This window comes from Phoenix dactylifera, chromosome 8 (assembly GCF_051530095.1).
Source record: "Phoenix dactylifera cultivar Ajwa chromosome 8, Ajwa_hap1_PhDact_Kaust_v1.1, whole genome shotgun sequence".
In the NCBI taxonomy this organism is placed as follows: Eukaryota; Viridiplantae; Streptophyta; class Magnoliopsida; order Arecales; family Arecaceae; genus Phoenix; species Phoenix dactylifera.
In genome coordinates, this window is record NC_143197.1 from 27,851,111 (window position 1) to 27,870,718 (window position 19,608).

The 19,608-nt window shown below is 35.6% G+C and overlaps 1 protein-coding gene across 2 annotated transcripts; it reads left to right on the forward strand.

Annotated features, from left to right (window-relative positions):
- The first annotated feature begins 1,533 nt into the window (after positions 1-1,533).
- LOC103716701 (protein PIN-LIKES 6-like) lies at positions 1,534-18,336 on the forward strand. 2 transcript variants are annotated; one of them, XM_039124881.3, is made up of 12 exons: positions 1,534-1,762; positions 2,361-2,714; positions 3,744-3,823; positions 4,790-4,914; positions 6,153-6,274; positions 8,588-8,788; positions 12,461-12,535; positions 12,938-13,038; positions 16,064-16,116; positions 17,037-17,231; positions 17,648-17,791; positions 18,010-18,336. In XM_039124881.3, the coding sequence occupies exons 2-11, from the start codon at positions 2,529-2,531 to the stop codon at positions 17,767-17,769; spliced, it is 1,260 nt and encodes a 419-aa protein (XP_038980809.2). In that variant the 5' UTR covers positions 1,534-1,762; positions 2,361-2,528; the 3' UTR covers positions 17,770-17,791; positions 18,010-18,336. The 2 variants fall into 2 exon arrangements, with proteins under 2 accessions (XP_038980809.2, XP_089781184.1); XM_089925058.1 differs by lacking the exon at positions 1,534-1,762 and having other exon boundaries at positions 2,354-2,714.
- Positions 18,337-19,608: the final 1,272 nt, after the last annotated feature.

Sequence of the window (19,608 nt, forward strand, 5' to 3'; positions counted from 1 at the left end):
ACAAGATCAAAATTGATAAGATCTAAACATTTGTGTGATTGCAACTCCATGTATCTAGACTAGCTTTAATATTCGATGAAATTTTTATTATATTTTTTACAAGCTTCAACTTGGACTTAGAGATGGGCATGAGTTGGCCGGAGTTTGAACTATCACGAAACTAATAACTATTATTTTTGTACACGGGAACAAAATTGATTAGATCTAAACATTTGCGTGCTTGCAACTCCATGTATCTAGCGTAGCTTTAATGTTCGATGCAATTTCTATTATATTTTTGATGGGATCCTTAATAATCATGCTGTGTTAGCATTTTTTTAACTTAATTATATGTTATTTTTTTTATTGGTCATATGCTTAAATCAAGGAATAAAAGAATATTTGTAGAAAATATATATTTTTATAGATCAAAGTAGGTTGAGATGGATGAACAAGTACAAAGTTCGCTATGATAGCCTATTGGTGTTATCTAAGTAGGTACAAGACAAACTAGAGATATGTAAAAGTTGACCGGATTTAAATATAAAATAGTGAGTTGGTGGTCCACTCTTTAGAGCTATATTTTATTCACTTATTAATATAATTTAAAAAATAAAAATAACCTAATCAAACCACAGGAGTGGAATGGATTATGAAGGGGTCAAATAAAATAACATACAAATCTCACATCAAAGTTTTTTTTTTTATTTATGAAATCCCACGCTAAAGTTAAGAGCGCTCCCCCCCCCCCCCCCCAAATTTGATTTTTAAAGTTTTTTCTTTCTTTCTGACTTCAGCAAAAAAAAAAGTTTTTTCTTTCCTTGTAAAAGTAGCCGTCTAAATATTTTTTAATCTTTTTTTAATAAAAGCAAGTTCTAGATAATTTACCACACATATATATATATTTAGAGAACCTATTTTTTAAAAAATTATAAACATACTTTTTTTTTTAAAGTAACATCAAACATACTCCTAATATGACATTTCTCCATTGTATTTCTTATTGAGAGCTTACATATGACATAACATAGATTACCAGAATCAGCGCATTTACAATATTATAGTTTTATAAAATATTTTTTTTCTCAAGAAAAGTTTCTAAACAAACCGCAAATCATTAAAAAATGGAGTTGGTAATTTCAACCCACATTAAACTACAAAATCCCCTATGTGTCACATTTAAAACTGAATTTACGTCCTTACAAAGAAGATTCTCGATTAAATGCAGTAACACGACTATTTTAAGTAAGATTTTCAAGTTACACTTGCACAAAATGGTATGAAAATTAGGATATCATAAATAAAAAAAATCTTCCCAACTTTGAAGGGAGAGCTTCCTAAAGTCAGCGAGGCAGGCAGGCAGGCAGGCCGGAGTAAGAGAGAGATTGCATGGTCCCACGGCTCGTACTTTCAAAGAAGTGAAGAATTATGCGGGCGGCCGGTTGTTCTCGTACGGAATGGTATCATCGTTATTCTCCCAAACGTCGGGGGCAATGCAGAACTTTTGACCTGATCCGTATTTGTTTTATATACGGAACGATCCTCGGGTTTAAAGAGTTGCGGAGTCGTAGGCTGTTGGACGGAACTCGCCGGAAGCCAGCAGGCGAATCTTCGAATCTTCGAAAGAGTTCTCGTTCTTCTCTCCCTTCCTCCCGCCTCTTCGAAGTTTCCTCCCAAATCTTAAGGGCTTTGGAGTGGATTAAATATTCAAGCATTCTTTAAATCTTGGACTTGGAAGAGGATTTTTGTGCTCTGGTTTGAATTCTTGTTTGGAAGAATCCAGGTATTTTTTTTTGGGAGAGGAATGGGTTTGGAACTCAAGAATTGGGGAAGAGTTATGAAATTTTGGTATTTTATTAGTTTTTCTCCGCGTCTGATTAGTGAAGGATTTATGTCCGGCAATGACGTTTTCTACTGAGAATTCTCGAGAATGGACCCAATTTATTTATTCTTTGTTTGGTGGTCTGCTTATCTTCTTGTTCTTTTTTTGGCGGTGGGGTTGATATTTAGGTTTTTGCTCTGAAAAGGAGATAGAGAGAGAATAAAAAAGAAGAGGATAAAATCCTTTCGAGAATGAATGAAGGGTTCTGTTTGGGGTTTTCGAGATTTCTTTGGAGGATTTGAGGTTTCTTTCTGCGGTTTTCTACCCCTTTCTTCGTGAATTTCTAACGAAATAGGAATATGTTACTGGAAATCGTCTTGCATTAATAGAATTATCTTTATTTTATCCACGTTCTTGAGCTTTACGTAAGTTTCCAATGTATTATTTTTATCTCTAATATGTCGTGCTAAACTTGTTATTAGTTAAAAAAGTGTTTTTTTTTATAAAAAAAATGTTTCACAAAAGAGTGAACTTTGCCTGCTCTTCTTGTTCGTTGCAGGAATAAGCATTACAATAGGTTCTATTAAAGCTACGGGTTTGGAGGAGTTTTTTTCGTGGAATGCTGAATTCCACAACTTTTCACGATTCTGTTGGTGATTTGGGAGCTGCTGCGGTGTATGCGTAAGGATTTGTGCCTCTGGGTTGAGAGATTCATTACGGAGGTAAAATGGAGAAGTCTTTGTTGTCCATCCTGGTGGACACTCAGAGGGGTGGAGGGCAATCCATCCTTGCCACGATGAAGTTTGCTATTCTGCCAATTGCAAAGGTCTTCACTATCTGCTTTATGGGGTGTCTCATGGCCTCCAAGTATGTGAATATCCTTCCTGCCAATGGCCGTAAGCTTCTTAATGGGGTAAGCAGAATTAGTTTTTATTAATTGCTCGTTTGTTTTATTAGTTTTATGATAAATAAGATAGGGGTAAAACAAGTTCTTTCCTTTTCTACATTCTCTTTGCTTTGACATTTAAGTAATGTTTATATATGGTTGTTAGCAAATTTTGAAAGTTTTACATAGTTCGGATCTCACTTTTTGAAATTCCAGCAAAAACTGAATAATTTTTTTCTCAAAATATATTAATTGATTTCATCTACGTGCATGCATACACACAACACACAGAGACACAGCAGTTTTAATTTTAAAGAGGTCAATTTGTTATTTAAATAATATGGAATGGTACAAAACTGATTAAAAAGGAATTTAATGGGTCAAGGTGGAAAGAAAAACAGAGGGAGCAGTGGGTAAAGAAAGTTGTCTTTTTATTCATTACCTGCGGCAGCACTACTACTTACTCTATGTTTGATTGTTGAGAAAGGTAAGTAGATAAAAATGGGTGGAAATGGGTTAAGTATGCCTAGAATCTAGATGGAGAAAATTATGTCCTCTTTCGTGCATATAATTAGTAAGATGTATCCCAAGGGACTCGTTTAATTGAATGATAATGTGAATTTTAATTGTCTTTCCTTTTGCATGCTTGAAGAAAGTTATCATTATCCTTTTGGACATCTGAACTGCAAGATATTTTTGGAGGCCTTACAATAACTGCAAAGGAAATTTCTCACCTCTACATACCCATTTGGCAACATCTAACCATGGATACCTTGGTTTATTGTTTACACCAATAAGATGCATATGAGAAGTGCACAGGCACGTGTAGCAAGTCTGGTTAAAGCGTATGAGATCATTTTAGTGCTTTGATTTTCACAAATAGTGCCGAATTTATTGCAGGTGTTATTTTTCTGCTTCATAATTCATGCTGATTAGACTGTTGTTTTTGAGCAATTGGAAATAAAAAAAGGAATCGTGTTAATTTGTCAATTACTTTTGATCTCTTTCCAAGTTCTCCAGTGGGGTTGTTAACAGCCTGTTTTGATATTTGTGCAGCTAGTCTTCTCTCTCCTCCTTCCTTGTCTAATATTTTCTCAACTTGGAAGCGCAATTACTCTAGAAAATTTGTTGGAGTGGTAAGAATGCTTCTTGACTTATTTTTGGTTAATATATTTAAGTTTGAAAAGCAAACTGTGATAGTATGTGATATTGTCCTTTAACATCTTTCTTGATTTGTTGGTGAAATATTAAGTTTCTTAGTAGGCCTTTTTATGGATCTTCTAATAACTGCGTGCATACACACGTGTGCTAGAGTAAGTGAGAGAGGATGATGCCAAATGTCACAAATTTAGAATATATCTCAATCTTAAGGTAGAATGGTAAGTCTTAAGCAGTCATTAGGTGGTCGGCTACATAGAGCACTGAATGCTTTATAACATTTCTAGAACCTTTTCTGCTCTTAAAATTGGTGTCATCCCAGTTTGAACTAGTGTGAAGTCATGGCGAAGGTAATTTAGGATATATAAAAGACCATTAGCAGGAATAAAAACCCATCCCTCTGTAGAAGCATGCTAGTATTTTTTTTTCCTTCTTTCCTGGGGTTGGAATTTTTGGGATGGGGAGGTTCAAGAGGGAAAGTTGATGTTAAGGAATTACTTTTGGACATAAAGCATTTGACATGACACGATGTTTCTAGGTATTTTCTTGTAAATTTTTGTTGTAACTTCTATTGGCCAAGAAATTATTTTCTAGCATTGAGGGCTTGTTCTTACTTTTCTGAGTTTCATCCCCTTCAATTTTCTGGACTTGGGTGTTTTCTCAGCCTACATAAAGTTATTTATAATCTTTATATTGATGGTGAATGCTCCTTTTTTCTGTTCCTGCCTAATGCTCTGTTTTTTTTTCAAAATATGCAATGCCTAACATTGTAACAGCAGGTGATTTATAGATTTTATGATATTGTCATTTCTCCTCTTTTATTTGATGTGTTTCCAGTGATGGTGTTTTGGTATGATAAATTTGTAAAATAGCTTCTTTATTTTCGAATTGAAAATATAAATTATATACTAGCATGGAACTAGCTAACAAAGTTGGAAATGCAGGTGGTATATTCCTGTCAATGTCATTATGGCTACAATATCAGGATCCTTAATTGGTTTTATTGTCACATGTATTGTTCGACCCCCATATCCATATTTCAAGTTCACTATCATACATATTGGAATTGGTGAGTTACTTTCTTAGTATGAAAACAAACATTGTTATTTTGTCTCTTTCCAGAAAATTTATTTGCATGCTTAATTACTGTCCCAGCATCTCCAATGCACATTAATGACTGACTGATATTGGTCCTTTAGATATTGGTTTTATAGTTCTTTAGTTTAAATTTGAATATAGTTGTGTTGGGCATTCGCACTGCATGTGCAATTGGAAAGTTGGATGTGGATCTCGATCTAGAGAATGGGAGGGCTAGGATGACAGTTAGTATGGACAGTTCCTGAAAGTAATTAAACAGATGAATGAAACTAACAAGGGAGAACAACTTATGCTGGCTCTGTTGCTTTCAAAAAGAAATAGATTACTAGATAAATCACATGACTCAATTGATCAGAGTGAAAATGGATGAACCAGTACCATTTAACATATAATTTCCTCTGACAGATTTTTCTTTCTTCATGTGGTCCATATTAAGCTTTAGGGATTAGTCCTGGGGAAGCAAAGCATTTCTTAAGCAATGGTTTTTTGAATCATCACGTAATATGCTATTGAAAGCAACAGTAGGTCAAACTGTGATGGGGTGGTTTGTTGGATTTGTATTATATTGCTGAAATAAATGCATTGGGGACCTTAAACTTCTCTTTTACTAAACAACAAAACATTGGAGTGTGCTGTAAATCGAATCTGCCATTATCACTGGTTTCACAGTCATGCAAGTTTTCTAGATGGAACAAGTATATGTTGAGTTTGTTTTATGTGTTTGTATCATTGATGTAATATTCATATGCTTTTAAAGAAAAATATTACTTTCTTAAGGGGAAAGAGTTTGTGTTCATAATTATAATTGAGATAGTCGTTTAAATTGATGCCATTGTCTGCAAGATGAAGTGTCTTCTGATGCTATCATTTTCTGCGAATCTGAACTTAAATGGGTTATTTGAGGCAAGAATTAGGATTTCATGTTTTGAACCTTCGACATGTTGCAAGCTAAGCTATTTTATACCTCAAGCTTGTGATTTCTTGTCTTGGTGATGGATCTCCCAATCTCTACCAATGCTCTGAATGCTATCTTTACGGCCATCTTTGTTTTGCCCTCAACAATAATACAGCAATAAAGAGTAGGATTTCATGCTTCACTATTTGTTACACATGAGAGTGTGATCGGAATGACTTGTGGACAATGTCCTATCAACATTCTGCTACAGTATGCATTCTTTAGAGTAATGAATCGTTTCTACTTGAATACAGGGAACATCGGGAATATACCTCTTGTGCTTATTGCAGCTTTATGTCGAGATGAATCCAATCCATTTGGTGACTCTAACAAATGTAGCCAAGATGGAAACGCATATATATCATTTGGTCAGTGGGTAGGTGCTGACTCTCAAGTACAAATACAAAAATATTAATTTCTTTGCTTTCTTTACTCCAAGTACTCCTGTCAAGAAAGTTTTTTGGACCCATCTTTGCTTCTCCTTAACCTGTCTGATCTATTTTTCTGAAGAGTAGATAGTTCATGTTTTTTCTTGTCTTCTCCAGTAAATGAATGTGAGACTGACAGTTCCATTTCTTATTATCAGTAAAGCTTATTATGAATAGATGCAAAGTCAGTTTCATTTTTACTCCATGGCATTTTTCTTCATCTAATTTCCACTTTTCTGCTTCATTTTATGAATGCAAAAATGAAATTTATTCTGAACAATTTTTCCCATCTTCTGTAGAGTCAATTAATGCTTGCATACCTGTCAAAACAAAGTGTAATGAAGCAGATTTGATAATTTTTCAAATCATGGAGCAAAATGTTTTTTTGTATTTAGCTTAACTCTTTTCCATGTTTATTGGATGCGTTAACAGCAGACAAGGTAGAATATAAAGTGGAAGTCCATGACATGAAAGATTAAAAAAAAATACTCTTATTCATCTATGGCATTACAATACCTTTGTATGTGAAGATTTAATATAACAAAATAAACGCTGTGTCTAAAATCACATATGATAAATTCATGAAGAACCAACTTAGCCCCATATATTCATCATATTTACTATAAAATATACCAATGACTCATATATGGATGCGACTTGACAATAATTAGATAACTGGATGCTATATGTGCATATGCTACTTTTGTACTATAATTAACTTTCCATTGGTTGATATTTCATAATTATATAAATTATAATTCTAAAATTTTAGTCAAATACTGAAGATGTTTCATGATTATTAGTTAAATATCTTCCATCTTCCATCTTTCCTTTCCTTTCTTTCTTTCTTTTTACTTTTAGGAAAGAGAAGATGATTTATATGTATGAAATTAGGTTCAGAAGGTATCCAAACTATAGTTCATTATTGGTTCTTTCTCATGTGTCAACGATAAAAGAGAAGCCAGTACTTTTGGTTCTAGAGTTGATTGCAATTCAGCTTGAGATCAAAGGATTTCTAACAACATCTACCGCAGAATAATAAACAAGACTATACATGGAAACTACTACATATGTAAATATGATGTGTTTTTAAGGCAAAGAAGTTGTAGATATTATGTATGTTCTACCAATTCTGCATAAATTGGTGTCTCACTGTGTTTACAATGCACAAAAGAGGATATACTTCAATGCAAACATAATTACTAGAAGAAACCTTTTGTAATATCTCATGATAACTCATAATTAGTAGGGTCCACTAATGTGCTTTGGCTGTACACTAAAGATGATATTCAATGAAAATACTTGACAGACTAAGCTGGCCCAGTTTGTTCAGAACTGTTAGTTCTATCACCTGTATTTCAGTTGGGTTTCCAAATAAATATCATTAATATTTTCAAAACATGCTCCTCATTTGAATTAAACCTTGATCTCCTATCAAAATCTAAACTGCTCCTGCATCAAAATGTTATGCACTGCCTTTTATCAAACCTCCTTTTGTAATTCAGAGAAGGTCATCAATTTTACTTTCTAAGGCTTATGATCTGGAATGAGTTGTATAATGGTTGGCTAGTGTAATTCGCTCTGTTGAGGCCTTATTGCACCAACTTTTGCTTTTGAATCTCTATAGATTAGCTGTTATGCATTTTTCATAATAGAACTTTACTATGTGAATTTCATATGCATGTTTTGTTCCCAGTGCAATATATTAATGAAGTTTGATGCTTGCTTTTAGTGGTCCATTTCAAATATGTATTTTGAGAGCGAAAAGAAAAATGATCGAGTATCGTTGATTCTCGCATCTCAAGAGTTTTAGGTTTCTTGTGAAGAATGTTCTCATGGAGAACTTGAATTATATTTGTCTTGAATGATTTGTAGGAGGTCAATAATCGTTCTTATCACCATATGTACACCTCAGGCATTGAAATAATGAATATTTTTGGTATGCTGCTGATTTGTGAATATAAGCTTGTACTGGCCGAGAAAAACATCATTTGCATTAATTCATGTGCTACTCTGCCATTTTCCTGGATAAAAATGAAGGTGCATTTATTCTTTTGATCATATATCCATCATAATGACATTTGTTGTTATTAATATTCCTACCATCATTCAGAGGAAGGGTAAACTCCACCTGGTTCATTGAGATAATGATCAAAAATCACCAAGATATCAGGACCCGCAAGCATAATGCAGTTTACCATTTTGCCTTGTATTCATTTACAAAATAGATATTTTTTAATTTGAAGTTGGTGATATGGCAGGTTGGCGCAGTTGTTCTGTACACTTACGTGTTTCAGATGCTTGCTCCACCCCCTGGAGAAACCTTTGATAGCCTTGAGGAGGAGAAGCTCCCAATTGCGGCTCCTGTTATTGCTATTAATAATGCTGTACCTGAGCAAGTGCCGTTGCTAACTCAACAAAAGCCTGAGGCAATAATCTTAGAATCTTCAAAAAGAGGAAAAGTAAGAACATTTTGTGTTTCTTGTAGCTTCACAAATGAATGACCCAAAATCTTATATGTGCATGGGCACATGCTTATTTTATTTATGGTGTTTTTTATTTTTAATTCTAAGTACTGTATCTTTTTGAGCAAGCTAGTCTTAAAAGAAACCCCATTTGAAAACATATCAAAGGAATATCATCCCTTAGTTGAACTAGGGAATTCAAACTTGTGCCTCTTAAGAGATGGTTTATCATAGGGTTTTAGGTTCTTGATATTGTCATCGTAGTGATTGATCTCTAAACAAAAAGTTTATATCCCCCTTACCCTTAGATTACATGACAAATATTCTATCCATTCGACAACATGGCATAATTTGTGATGAAATATTGACCATGTGACATGGCTCTTAGTAAGGATGGATGAGTAGATCTGGACCATTTTATACGTAAATCCCAAATTAGATTTCAGACACAATGATTCCATTTATTTGTAATGAGCTCAAATCACAGCATATGCATAATAAGCTATTTGCATACTTTAGGTCAAGATCAATTAGCTAAATTAGGTTGGTTAGGTAATTAGGTTGGTTACCTAGTCAAACCTCATAAGGCTTGACAATTTGACATGAGTTCTAGAATGAATTTTTATTTATTTATGGTCATTTAGTTGATTCTAAACTTAAAGGTACCTGCTGATTAAACCCTGGTAAATAAAAACCCACATAAGGTCAAATGACTCAAATTGCAAGACATAATTTCATGGAAATTAAAGAGAAAGCTAAACTATGCATATTATAGCTGGACTTGTGAAGTCCAATTTTACTATTTTTAAATATTAATCCAGACAAGTCCATAAAGAAATCCTTTCCAATCCAACAAGAGAAAAGAATTACTTGTAATTCTAAATAAGAAGCTTTGCAAGCTAACAAGGAGCCGCATTCTTTTGTTAGCGGTCCAACGAGCCTCCATCTCTTCCTGCTCGTTCAACCTTACCATGGGTACCATCTCCAAAGCATTTGATGCTTCATTAAGAGGGATGCTATAAAGTACTCCTGCATGACCCTGGAATGGGGCCTGAAATCATGTTGCCTAATTCTTTAAACATCACTGGTGGTCCCAGCGATGGTGCAACTACTCCATCATGTTGGGCAGCTCATCAAGAAAGATGTATGGCTAAAGCATAATATTCATTGCCACAAGCTCATCAGGCACAAGGTTGCCTTGACAATAGTATCATTCAGGTTAGGAGAGTCTCTTATTGGTGGTCCCAGAGATCACTCTTTCCATCCAGTGATCGGGAGTAGAATTCCCCACTTGTGAAAACACAATAAATCAGGGACCCATTGCCAAAGGTGACTTAGGTGTGAGTTATGCTAGGACGAAGCTGGCATTAGCATTCACTATGGAATCATGGGAAGGTAGGCTAGGGTGGACAAGGGCAATTCTGACTTCTGATTGTGTATTGAAATTTCTATGCTGGTTAGATCTACCATTTTCCTTTCCTATGTGAAGCAATCCCATTTGCTTGTGCATGGCATCATATCTATGTCATGATAATGTTGTAGAGTAGGTTCTGAGTTGATGGCAGATTCCAACCTCTAACTGAATATATCTCTGGAATAGCATTATCCAAGGATATGAAGAAGATGGGTTAGTAGCTTTAGTGGGGCCAATGTGGTTTTTGACTTTGTGATTATAGTCACCTTTGTTGAAAGCACTCACAATTGTCCCCTTTCATGGGTTTGTTGAAGATTTCACCAACTTGTGCATGGAAATGCATTGGTATTTTGTATGAAGATATGATACTGTTTACAAATATTAGGACCATTATCTAACTGTTTCTTAAAAAAATCATCTAACTGAAAAAACTTTTCGAAAAGAAATTGCTTATCATGACGTTAGCTTTCAATATAGTGAATCCAATATGGAGCCACCCTACTCCAGAGTTCTTGTTCTGCTATTTTACATTAGATTCATGATTAGAATGATATCATAGATGATGGTTTTTATGCAATTTTTTGAAAGAGACTTTCTATAATTATCCATAGTTCACAACTTTGTGCATTTGTTTTGTGAATTTGCGTTTTGAATAGAGTGATCTGTTTGGGCTGACAACATGAAATTGTGTTTAGAGTTAGACCAATGTAATTTTTTCTTGGATATCATTTCTAAAAGTTCTCTCCTTTAGAACTAACTTGTCAGTATCTCTATTAGAGTATCAAGCAGATTGAGGTTCAAACTTCAATGTTAGATTCCATTCATTCTAATTTTTTAGCTTTCTGTAGGATAGCGTTTCTTGGTTAACCCTATTCAAGTGAAATGGTCAATTGTTAGATTACAGAGCATTCACTTCACCAAGGGAAATAAATATTAGAGAGAGTTTATGATGTGAATATATCTATATATTTATGATATCATACAAAGAAGTTTATTAACATAAATGTATGTTGTAACTTGCATGCTGACTACTAACTGTCACACTTGTAAGGATATTTTCTTGCACCTGATATTATCTTGCTATATTTGGACATTCTGCTGTAACTATCTCATTCAGGGGGAAGGGGGATTTTGTCCTAGCAAACTAAATTAAGTGTTCAAAACAAGTAATTTTCAGTTATACGTGTCCCCTTGCAGATTAGATATGGTCAGTTTTGACCAAAACAGTAGGTTACAGGTTTGTCTGGTTTCAGAGCAACCAGTCAAAATAGACCCAAGTCATTAACTCTATTAAACAACATATTTCAACTGCTATAGTTTACAATATTTTCAATCTAAATGCTTTTTGGACATGCTTTGCAGCAGCAATTTAAAGCTTACATCATCCAACCCTGTCATACTGGAAAATAAAGATAAAGTGCTTTTGTTGTCCAATGACAATATAAATAGCTGCAGCTCCAAACTTTGCAACTTGAATTTTGGGCTACAATTTTGGGTTACAATTCGGGATTTATATTTTAATAACCTAGGCATAGATAAGAAATTTCTTCTTTTAGCAACCGCAAACAATAAGGTGTTAAAACAGCCAGATAGTTGTTATGGCTGACAAAAGCGCAATCACATGTACAGAGTGTCAATAGTAATCTGCTAAAATTGAAAATTGATTAATTTAACATGATCCATCTAGATAGCACATGGTTCCTAAATTGTATGTATTTTTTAGCATTCAGGATTGCATACATGCTAATCGGCAGGAAAGTTGCCCCTGAAAAATTGTTGGTACATTGTTTCTAAAGCCCTATTTGGACACTGGAGCATCGTATCCAGCAATAAGAGATGCTTATATCCAAACATTTAGGAGTTTGAGGAGAACAAACCAAAAGAAAAAGGAGTGCTTAACCAAAACAGATTTGATTCAGAGTAGTCTGAATAAGAAATAACACTTTTTAAAAGGAGTGCAGTATCCTAGTTTTCTAGGGATTACTGGATCGATTACTTCCCGGACTGCTGGAGATTTTTCTCCTCCTACGCTGTCCCTCCCATCACTCTCAGCTATCTTTGTTTTATTAAACACCATCTGTTCATTTTCTGAGAAGTTTGTAATGAAATAGTTGCAAATCTGGCTATTCTTTCAAGAAACATTTTTTATTTGACAAATTTATCTCCTGATGATTGCAATTACTACAATCCTTTTTTCTACTAGATTTGTGTTTTTTCTTTTTTGGGTGATTTAACAACTGAAACTCCTGATGCAGATAATCAGCCGGCTGCACTATCTTGTTGAAAAATTGAAGCTAAAACAGATTTTTCAGCCTCCTATAACTGCTTCTGTAAGTAATCTGTTCAAATATAAATTATGGTAGATATTTTCAGTATCTGTACGGTCAAATCTCCACTTTATTCAACAATCCTTTAATACTTTGGATGAAATTCCAGTCATACTCTACTATTCTTAAATAAAGCCTTCTCGACTTAGAGTTCTATTCCACAGAGAAGTAGCTGTTGACAAGAACTGGAAAAGGCTTTAAATGATATCATACAGGGATTGGGACAATCTGCAGTTTTCCTCATTTCTTATGGTTGATTTGTTTTCTTAAAAGAAAAAATCTGATTCTTGTGAAGCTTGTCATTTACTATTAAAATTCGTTACGCTTAAGGATTTGTTTTTTTGAGTTTGACTGATATAACTTCTGTTTTATCATTATTAATTTGTACAATTGATCTTGCAACAGATCCTGGCAATTGTTATTGGAACTGTACCTTTCCTAAAGAAATTGATCCTTACAGACGATGCTCCATTTTTCTTTTTCACTGACAGCTGTCTCATTCTCGGGTATGATGTCCTCTTGTTCATTTTTATCATAACACTTTAGCTGTTTATGTAGTATAAATAATATTTCTTATCTAATGGAAATAGAGTTTGCAGTCTTGACGGTGGCTAGCAGACGTGATTGATCTAAGTTACAAAATTAAAACTTTTCTTTTCCCCTTCACAAGCCTGCTGAAAAGTAATCCACCAGATAAATACTTGTCTATCACGAGATTAGAAAATATAGTTGACTGTCAATGAGGTGGGGCCATATTAGTTGATTTAACCTTGGTGAAAGGTCAAATCACAAAGAAAGAATACTGTTCATTAGACTTTCCCTCTTTGATGCATAAAGTAAAATGTAGTTTGTTGTATTTACTTAAAACTAGGTCCATAACATAGAGTTGAAGTTGCAAATAAATTCCCCCCAAAAAGAAATGGGATCGCAAATGAGGTAGTATAGCAGAGAAATGGGAAGGCTTGGATAAGATATGGTGAAGGTATTGAGTCTAACCAGTGAACTGAAACTTGTAGTATACATAGGACCACTGATAAGATTTTCAGTTTAACTAATGAACAGTAGGCTTGATGTTGGTGTCAAGGCAGGTCTGTGGGATAGGATATGTTCGATAGTTATTTACCCTAATAATTAGCACTACCCGTTGACTCTTAATCTGATACTTTTCTTTTTGGTACAAATCTAATGGTACCTCTGTATTAGAATAAAATTCTTTAGTCCAAGATGCCTATTGATTCAATTGGTGAAGTAAAGGTTCGCCAAACCGATATACTGGGGGTCGTACTGATCGGTTTGGTATGATACTGGTATTGTATCGTATCGACCTAACGTGCACTGGACCTAAGGGGACGAAGAGGGAGAAGGGGGAGAGGGAGAAGGAGAAAGGAGAAAGAGAGGGGAGGGATGGGAACAAAGCCGCCTTGGTCATCGTTCTCTTCTAGAGAAAGAGACTAAGAAGGGAGGACGAGCTGCCAGGTCATCATCTTCATGGGAGAGGGAGAGACTAAGCGAGAGAGAGAGAGAGAGAGAGAGGACGAAGCAAGTACCTGTAGACATTAGAGGTGGCAGCGCTGTGGGGGCGGCATCAAAATCCTAACCTTAGCTGAACACGAGGGGTAGCAAGTGGTGATCGGGAGGCAAGGCAACTCACTATCCGGTCCAAGAGTGTTATAAAGGCAGCGAATTGTCCTGAATCGAGTAGAATCTGCTGGTTCTGCTTAGTTCAAGTTGGTTCGTAGCTTGTTCTGAACCGAACCTGCATCTTGATCTGATTTCTGCCTGGAGCAGGTTGGTATGCCTTGAACCAAGCAGTTCGGCTTGAGACAATTGGCCTTGGATAAAGTTATAAGATGTTGATACTAGTGACCCAGGTTTCAAATCCTACCTATGCCTCAACTTTAGCTGGGCGCCCTCCTCTTCTAGATATCAGAAAAAGAAATAAAAAAACAAAATTCTTTAGTCACAAATGAATCATTGATTAAATAACATAGCTTTCTACTCATTAGAGGCATGTTATACTTAGTACGAAAAAGTCCCAATTTCAAGTTGCTTAACCTTTCTCTATCTTCTTCCATTAAGAAAATTCTCCTTGATCTTCAATCATGCAGAAGTTTTAAAGAGAGTTGATAGGTTGATGAAGGAACCACTTTTGAGAAATTAATATTCCAAACTAGATAAGAGCCTCCAATGCTACACCTAGCAGCTTTTCCTTCTTTCTTAAGTCCACTTTAGCAGCTTCAAATCCAAACTTGTTCTATTTATTGAAAACTTCTTTAAGACCATTTAAACATGTCTTATGAGATATCCTACTTAACTCTTATCATCAAGGTTCGCCGTACTGTACCGAACCGTGTGGTACGGGGCATACGTACCATATCGATTCAGTCCGGTACACGGCATGGGAGGCGTACTGACACTCGGTATGCCAAACCAGCCCCATATCGTACCATACCGATACAATGATACTATGGCACCAGTATGGGGCCCGATATCTAGATAGCGTACCTTGCTTATCATCATGTCAAGAGAAAAATCCTTTGCTACATGTAACATTCCTCCGAGTACCAAATAATCTAGATAGCAAGAACCTCCTTTAACAAAATTGAAATTCTTTGAACCCTGGACCTCCTCCAAGGACTAGTGCTTAAGGGAGAGGTGCCAACCAACCGTGCTAATAGTTGTTGGCATAAGCTCATCCATTATCAAGCTTAAAGTTTAGTTATACCTCCTCCCCTTTTTCCATTGTTCTCAATAAATATTTTTCTTCCAATATTTGCCTTGTAAGATTGGAACTTATGCACCTTTTCTGGAAAACCTACCTGTGCATCATCTCGCTTCAAAGCAAGATTTGGCCTGAAATTTTTCATATGCTTGATCCCAATATTCTACAGAACATGAGTAATAAATTGTATTTAGAGATATTATAATGATATAAAATTGGTACCAGCAACTGACCCCTAGACCCTAAAAGCTTAAGCTCTTAGGGAAGGGGTCAAAATGTATATCGAGCCTTAAAACCTCCTTATATGCATCCTGGATCACGTACCCGAAGGCATGAACAAGTCAAGAACAACTTAGTAATGAGTCAAGAACAACTCAAGAAACAATAGAGAAAAAGAATGAGTTAAGAAAAGACTCAAGATAATGAGCAGGTGATATAAAGAAGAATTGGCCTAAATGGGGATTTGAACCCATGACTTTTGGCTTTAATATTATCATAATGAACCATTAAAAGGGTGTTACATATTTTCTTGTGTATTCTTAGAGAAATTATTTTGAACATTTGGACTCACTTGACTCAATTTTGAATGGTTGTATCATGGTTTGCATTTTGCAATGCCTGTAATTGCTTATCACAATAGTGATTGATTTGCGTACAATACCTTACTCAAGTAAGTATGCCTTGTTTTGGTATTGAAAAACGATGTTGATGATTAGAAAGATCTTGTCAAATTGATTATAAGGTTACTTGAGTATAAAATTTGTGGAAGTTCAAGTGTTTTTTACCTAACAATGATATCCTACTCTCAGGGAAGCCATGATCCCATGTATTTTGCTTGCTCTGGGTGGCAACCTTGTTGATGGTAAGCTTATCTGTCTTCAAATATTTTCTTACTTTTCCCCAAGTAATACATTTAATTACTTTCAATTGCAGTTCTTATTTCACATTTGTTTCTAGCATGCTTTGCTTTTTTATAATATCTTTTTGTGAACTTTTCTGTAATATCAACTACAAACCAATGTGGTCTTTATCTCATGTGTGATCTGTCTATCTATTCTTGTTAAAGTCTTTAGCATGTGGGCCCTACATCAAGCTAATACTTAAGAGCAAAATATAGATAAGATGGCAGATGCTGACAATGGTTTTACAAGCATATGATTCATTCTTGCCATTAGATGGTATGTTGGACACTCCAAATGATGGTCCATCCAATCAAAACTAGTTGAGATTGGATTTCTTGGCTCCTCTCTGAAGTGAAACTTTAGAATCTTCTTGAGTAGTCATTTCAGTATGAATTTGAGGAAGCTCACACGAATAATCAGGTGTAACTGTCAAAAATGTTTATATGAAGGGGTGTAATCCCATGAATTTACCAACCGATCACATTTATGATTTTTTATTCTTGTTTCTGAAGTTCCTTTCCTTAATGGTGTTCTTGGAAGTAAAGCAACCTTGAGGCAACCAATATAAATCATAATTTACACAAGAATGACAAAAGTAACCCCATTTTGAACATTCATGTCGACACGTATCTCTTGGGATGACAGCCTAGTTTTTGTATCTCCTATGGATCGCAGTCCATCTGATATGTCTCTGTTGCACTCGTCTGATGTTAATAATCTTCTTTTAGCTCCTGATACTGCAATTTTGTGAATCAAAGGCAGGGGTATTAAAAGTTTAGCCAAACTTCCTCTTATTTTTCTACAACCACTAATCAGAAGTGTTATTGTTGACATTCTGCAATGCGACTTTCACTAAATATTTTACTTTTGTTCCTTTCAGGTCCAGGTGCAGGAACTGCAAAGCTTGGATTCCGTACAACTGCTGCTATTGTATTTGGGCGGTTGATCTTGGTTCCTCCAGCAGGGCTTGGCATTGTCACTTTAGCTGATAAACTAGGATTCCTCCCAAAGGGTGACAAAATGTTCAAATTTGTCCTACTACTCCAGCATAGCATGCCAACTTCTGTGCTGTCTGGTATGGTCTCTCACTTGAAAGAATACATCTGGCACAACAGTATGGTGTTGCTCTATAAAATAGATCCCTTTTTTTGTGAAATGGGCCAGAAGTTTTTCATACATTCCATGCTTGGATGCTGGGAATTAACATGAAGTTAGAAGATATCTGATTATTTAATTTTTACATGGATCGCAAATCTACGAAACCTATCTTTATTTCAAGACCTTTCATCACATGTCCTCCCAGACAGGTGTTAAGAGAAGGGCATAAACTTGCAAGGCTCACTTTGATTAAAGCCTTGATATATGGTGGTTAGATAGTTTTTTTTTCTTTCCCTCCCATTCCCTTAACACGTCATCTTGTAGTTTGTTGTGTTGACAATACAAGGTAATAAATCCATCGGTAGTTACTTTTTTATTAAAAATTGGTTGCAGGCGCAGTTGCCAATTTAAGAGGCTGTGGAAAGGAAGCTGCTGCTGTCTTGTTCTGGGTTCACATTTTTGCAGTATTTTCCATATCTGGATGGATTTTGTTGTATTTGGGCTTACTCTTCTAAGACCACACTCATCATTATGTTGGTACGAATTAATGACATTTGATTCTTTAATGTCTTCCCTCAGCTATTTACGTATTCTCTATCGAAGAAAATAAAATGCAATCACATTATATATATGCCACTCCCATTTTTTACTGTATTCTTGCAATTATTTTTCATTGTCTTAATAATTGCATTTAAATGTTCTAAGGTTCATTTTAACCTGCTCATCTTAACAATCTTTCATTATGTGACTGCCAGGTATCATATGGAAGCACAAATAGATTCATGCACCTGGAGTTAAGATTGTACAGATCAGATCTGAAGAACTCAAAAAATGTGGAGGTCTGGTTTGATAGTAGAGACATCATCTAGAGTATGAGATTTATGGCCATGCAGCTAGCTTCAGGGACAGTGGCCGCTAATAGTTACAACACACAGGCCGCACAGCCACTAGCTTCAGGGACAGCGTCCAATGTCTCAGCATCTGTGGGGGTGCAAAATTGTTTATTTGAACAGAGTTGAAATCCATAATTGATTTTCTGAAACGACATTCTTCTTATTACATGCTCAACTATAAGGTTTCAACTTCTGGTGCTGGTTGATGTGCCTGCACAAGTGTCAAATTTTGCTGAAACAAAGAACTTAACTTTTCTTAATGAAAAATCATCATAAAAAGAATTGAAAAATGCATCGCTGATTTGTATCAGGTGTCCAAACCAGCCCGGCATGAATAGGCACCTGAATTCTTGATCCAACCTTTCATGAATTTTCATGTCTTTGCCTACAAAATTCACATGGCAACAGGGATGGCCATTCAATCACAATCTATTCATAGGTTGATTATCACGATCTATAATTTATCCTCTAAATTTTGGAGGCTCTGGGTCTTGAAAGTAGATAGATTATAAAGAGAGATGCTATGTCAGTATTGCTGCTGCTACACTTCCTGCTTGTGCCAGACCGGCCAAACTCCATTTTTTTATTTTCTCTGACCAAATCACTAGTTTTGATTGGTTATCCCAGGAAATAAATATTTACCTCAAATTTACTTAAAGCTGTCTCTTTTTATAAGCTTGGTGCCTTTATTGTTACCATGCAACTCCACCAGGCAGCAGAAATTACAACCAACGATTAATTTCAATGGCATGATTGGTATCGGAGCATGTGTAGTTTATTTCTTTTCTCTGAGGTGGTCGTTATTCCTCATAGATTGCTTTTCCGCCAGACCAATAAGAGGTCAGCAGTTTCCAATAAGCGATTCCTGAGCGCGAGTGCTAAAAATAACGCATATTTATTTGGCATTGGGAGAGGACTGGGTCAATAAGTTTTCCAGAAGTTTAACACCATTCTTCCATTTTGCCACACATTCCCCCTCACCAGTATAATATAGGTTACCAAACTAGAAAAAGAGAGGCAAAAGAGAGGCTATAGGCGGATCTAGAGGGGCGAGTGGCTAGGGAAGAGACCACCCCTGCTGTGTGATATTTGATCGATGGGCAGAGACGAAGTGGCTCTTGAGACTAAGCATGTTTTTAGAAAGGCTAATAATGCTGCAGATTGAACGGCCGCTTATGCGGCCAACCACGTAGATGGTACTCTATGGACTCGGGTTGAGGATTTGCCTAGAATATTCCGTGATGTTTTATTTACTGACTTTGTTGGGTGCGTTCGGATTCGTGTAGTTTGACATGCCCGCCTTAGCCCAAAAAAGAAAAGAAAAAAGAAAGAAAAAAAAGAAAAAAAAGAGAGTCTATAATACACATAGATCAAGTGGGTGTTTTCTTCCATTCTGGTTTAGCATATTGTGATGCGTATCTTCAGAATTAGCCAACCGCTCTGCACGATGTTCAGCTTCTC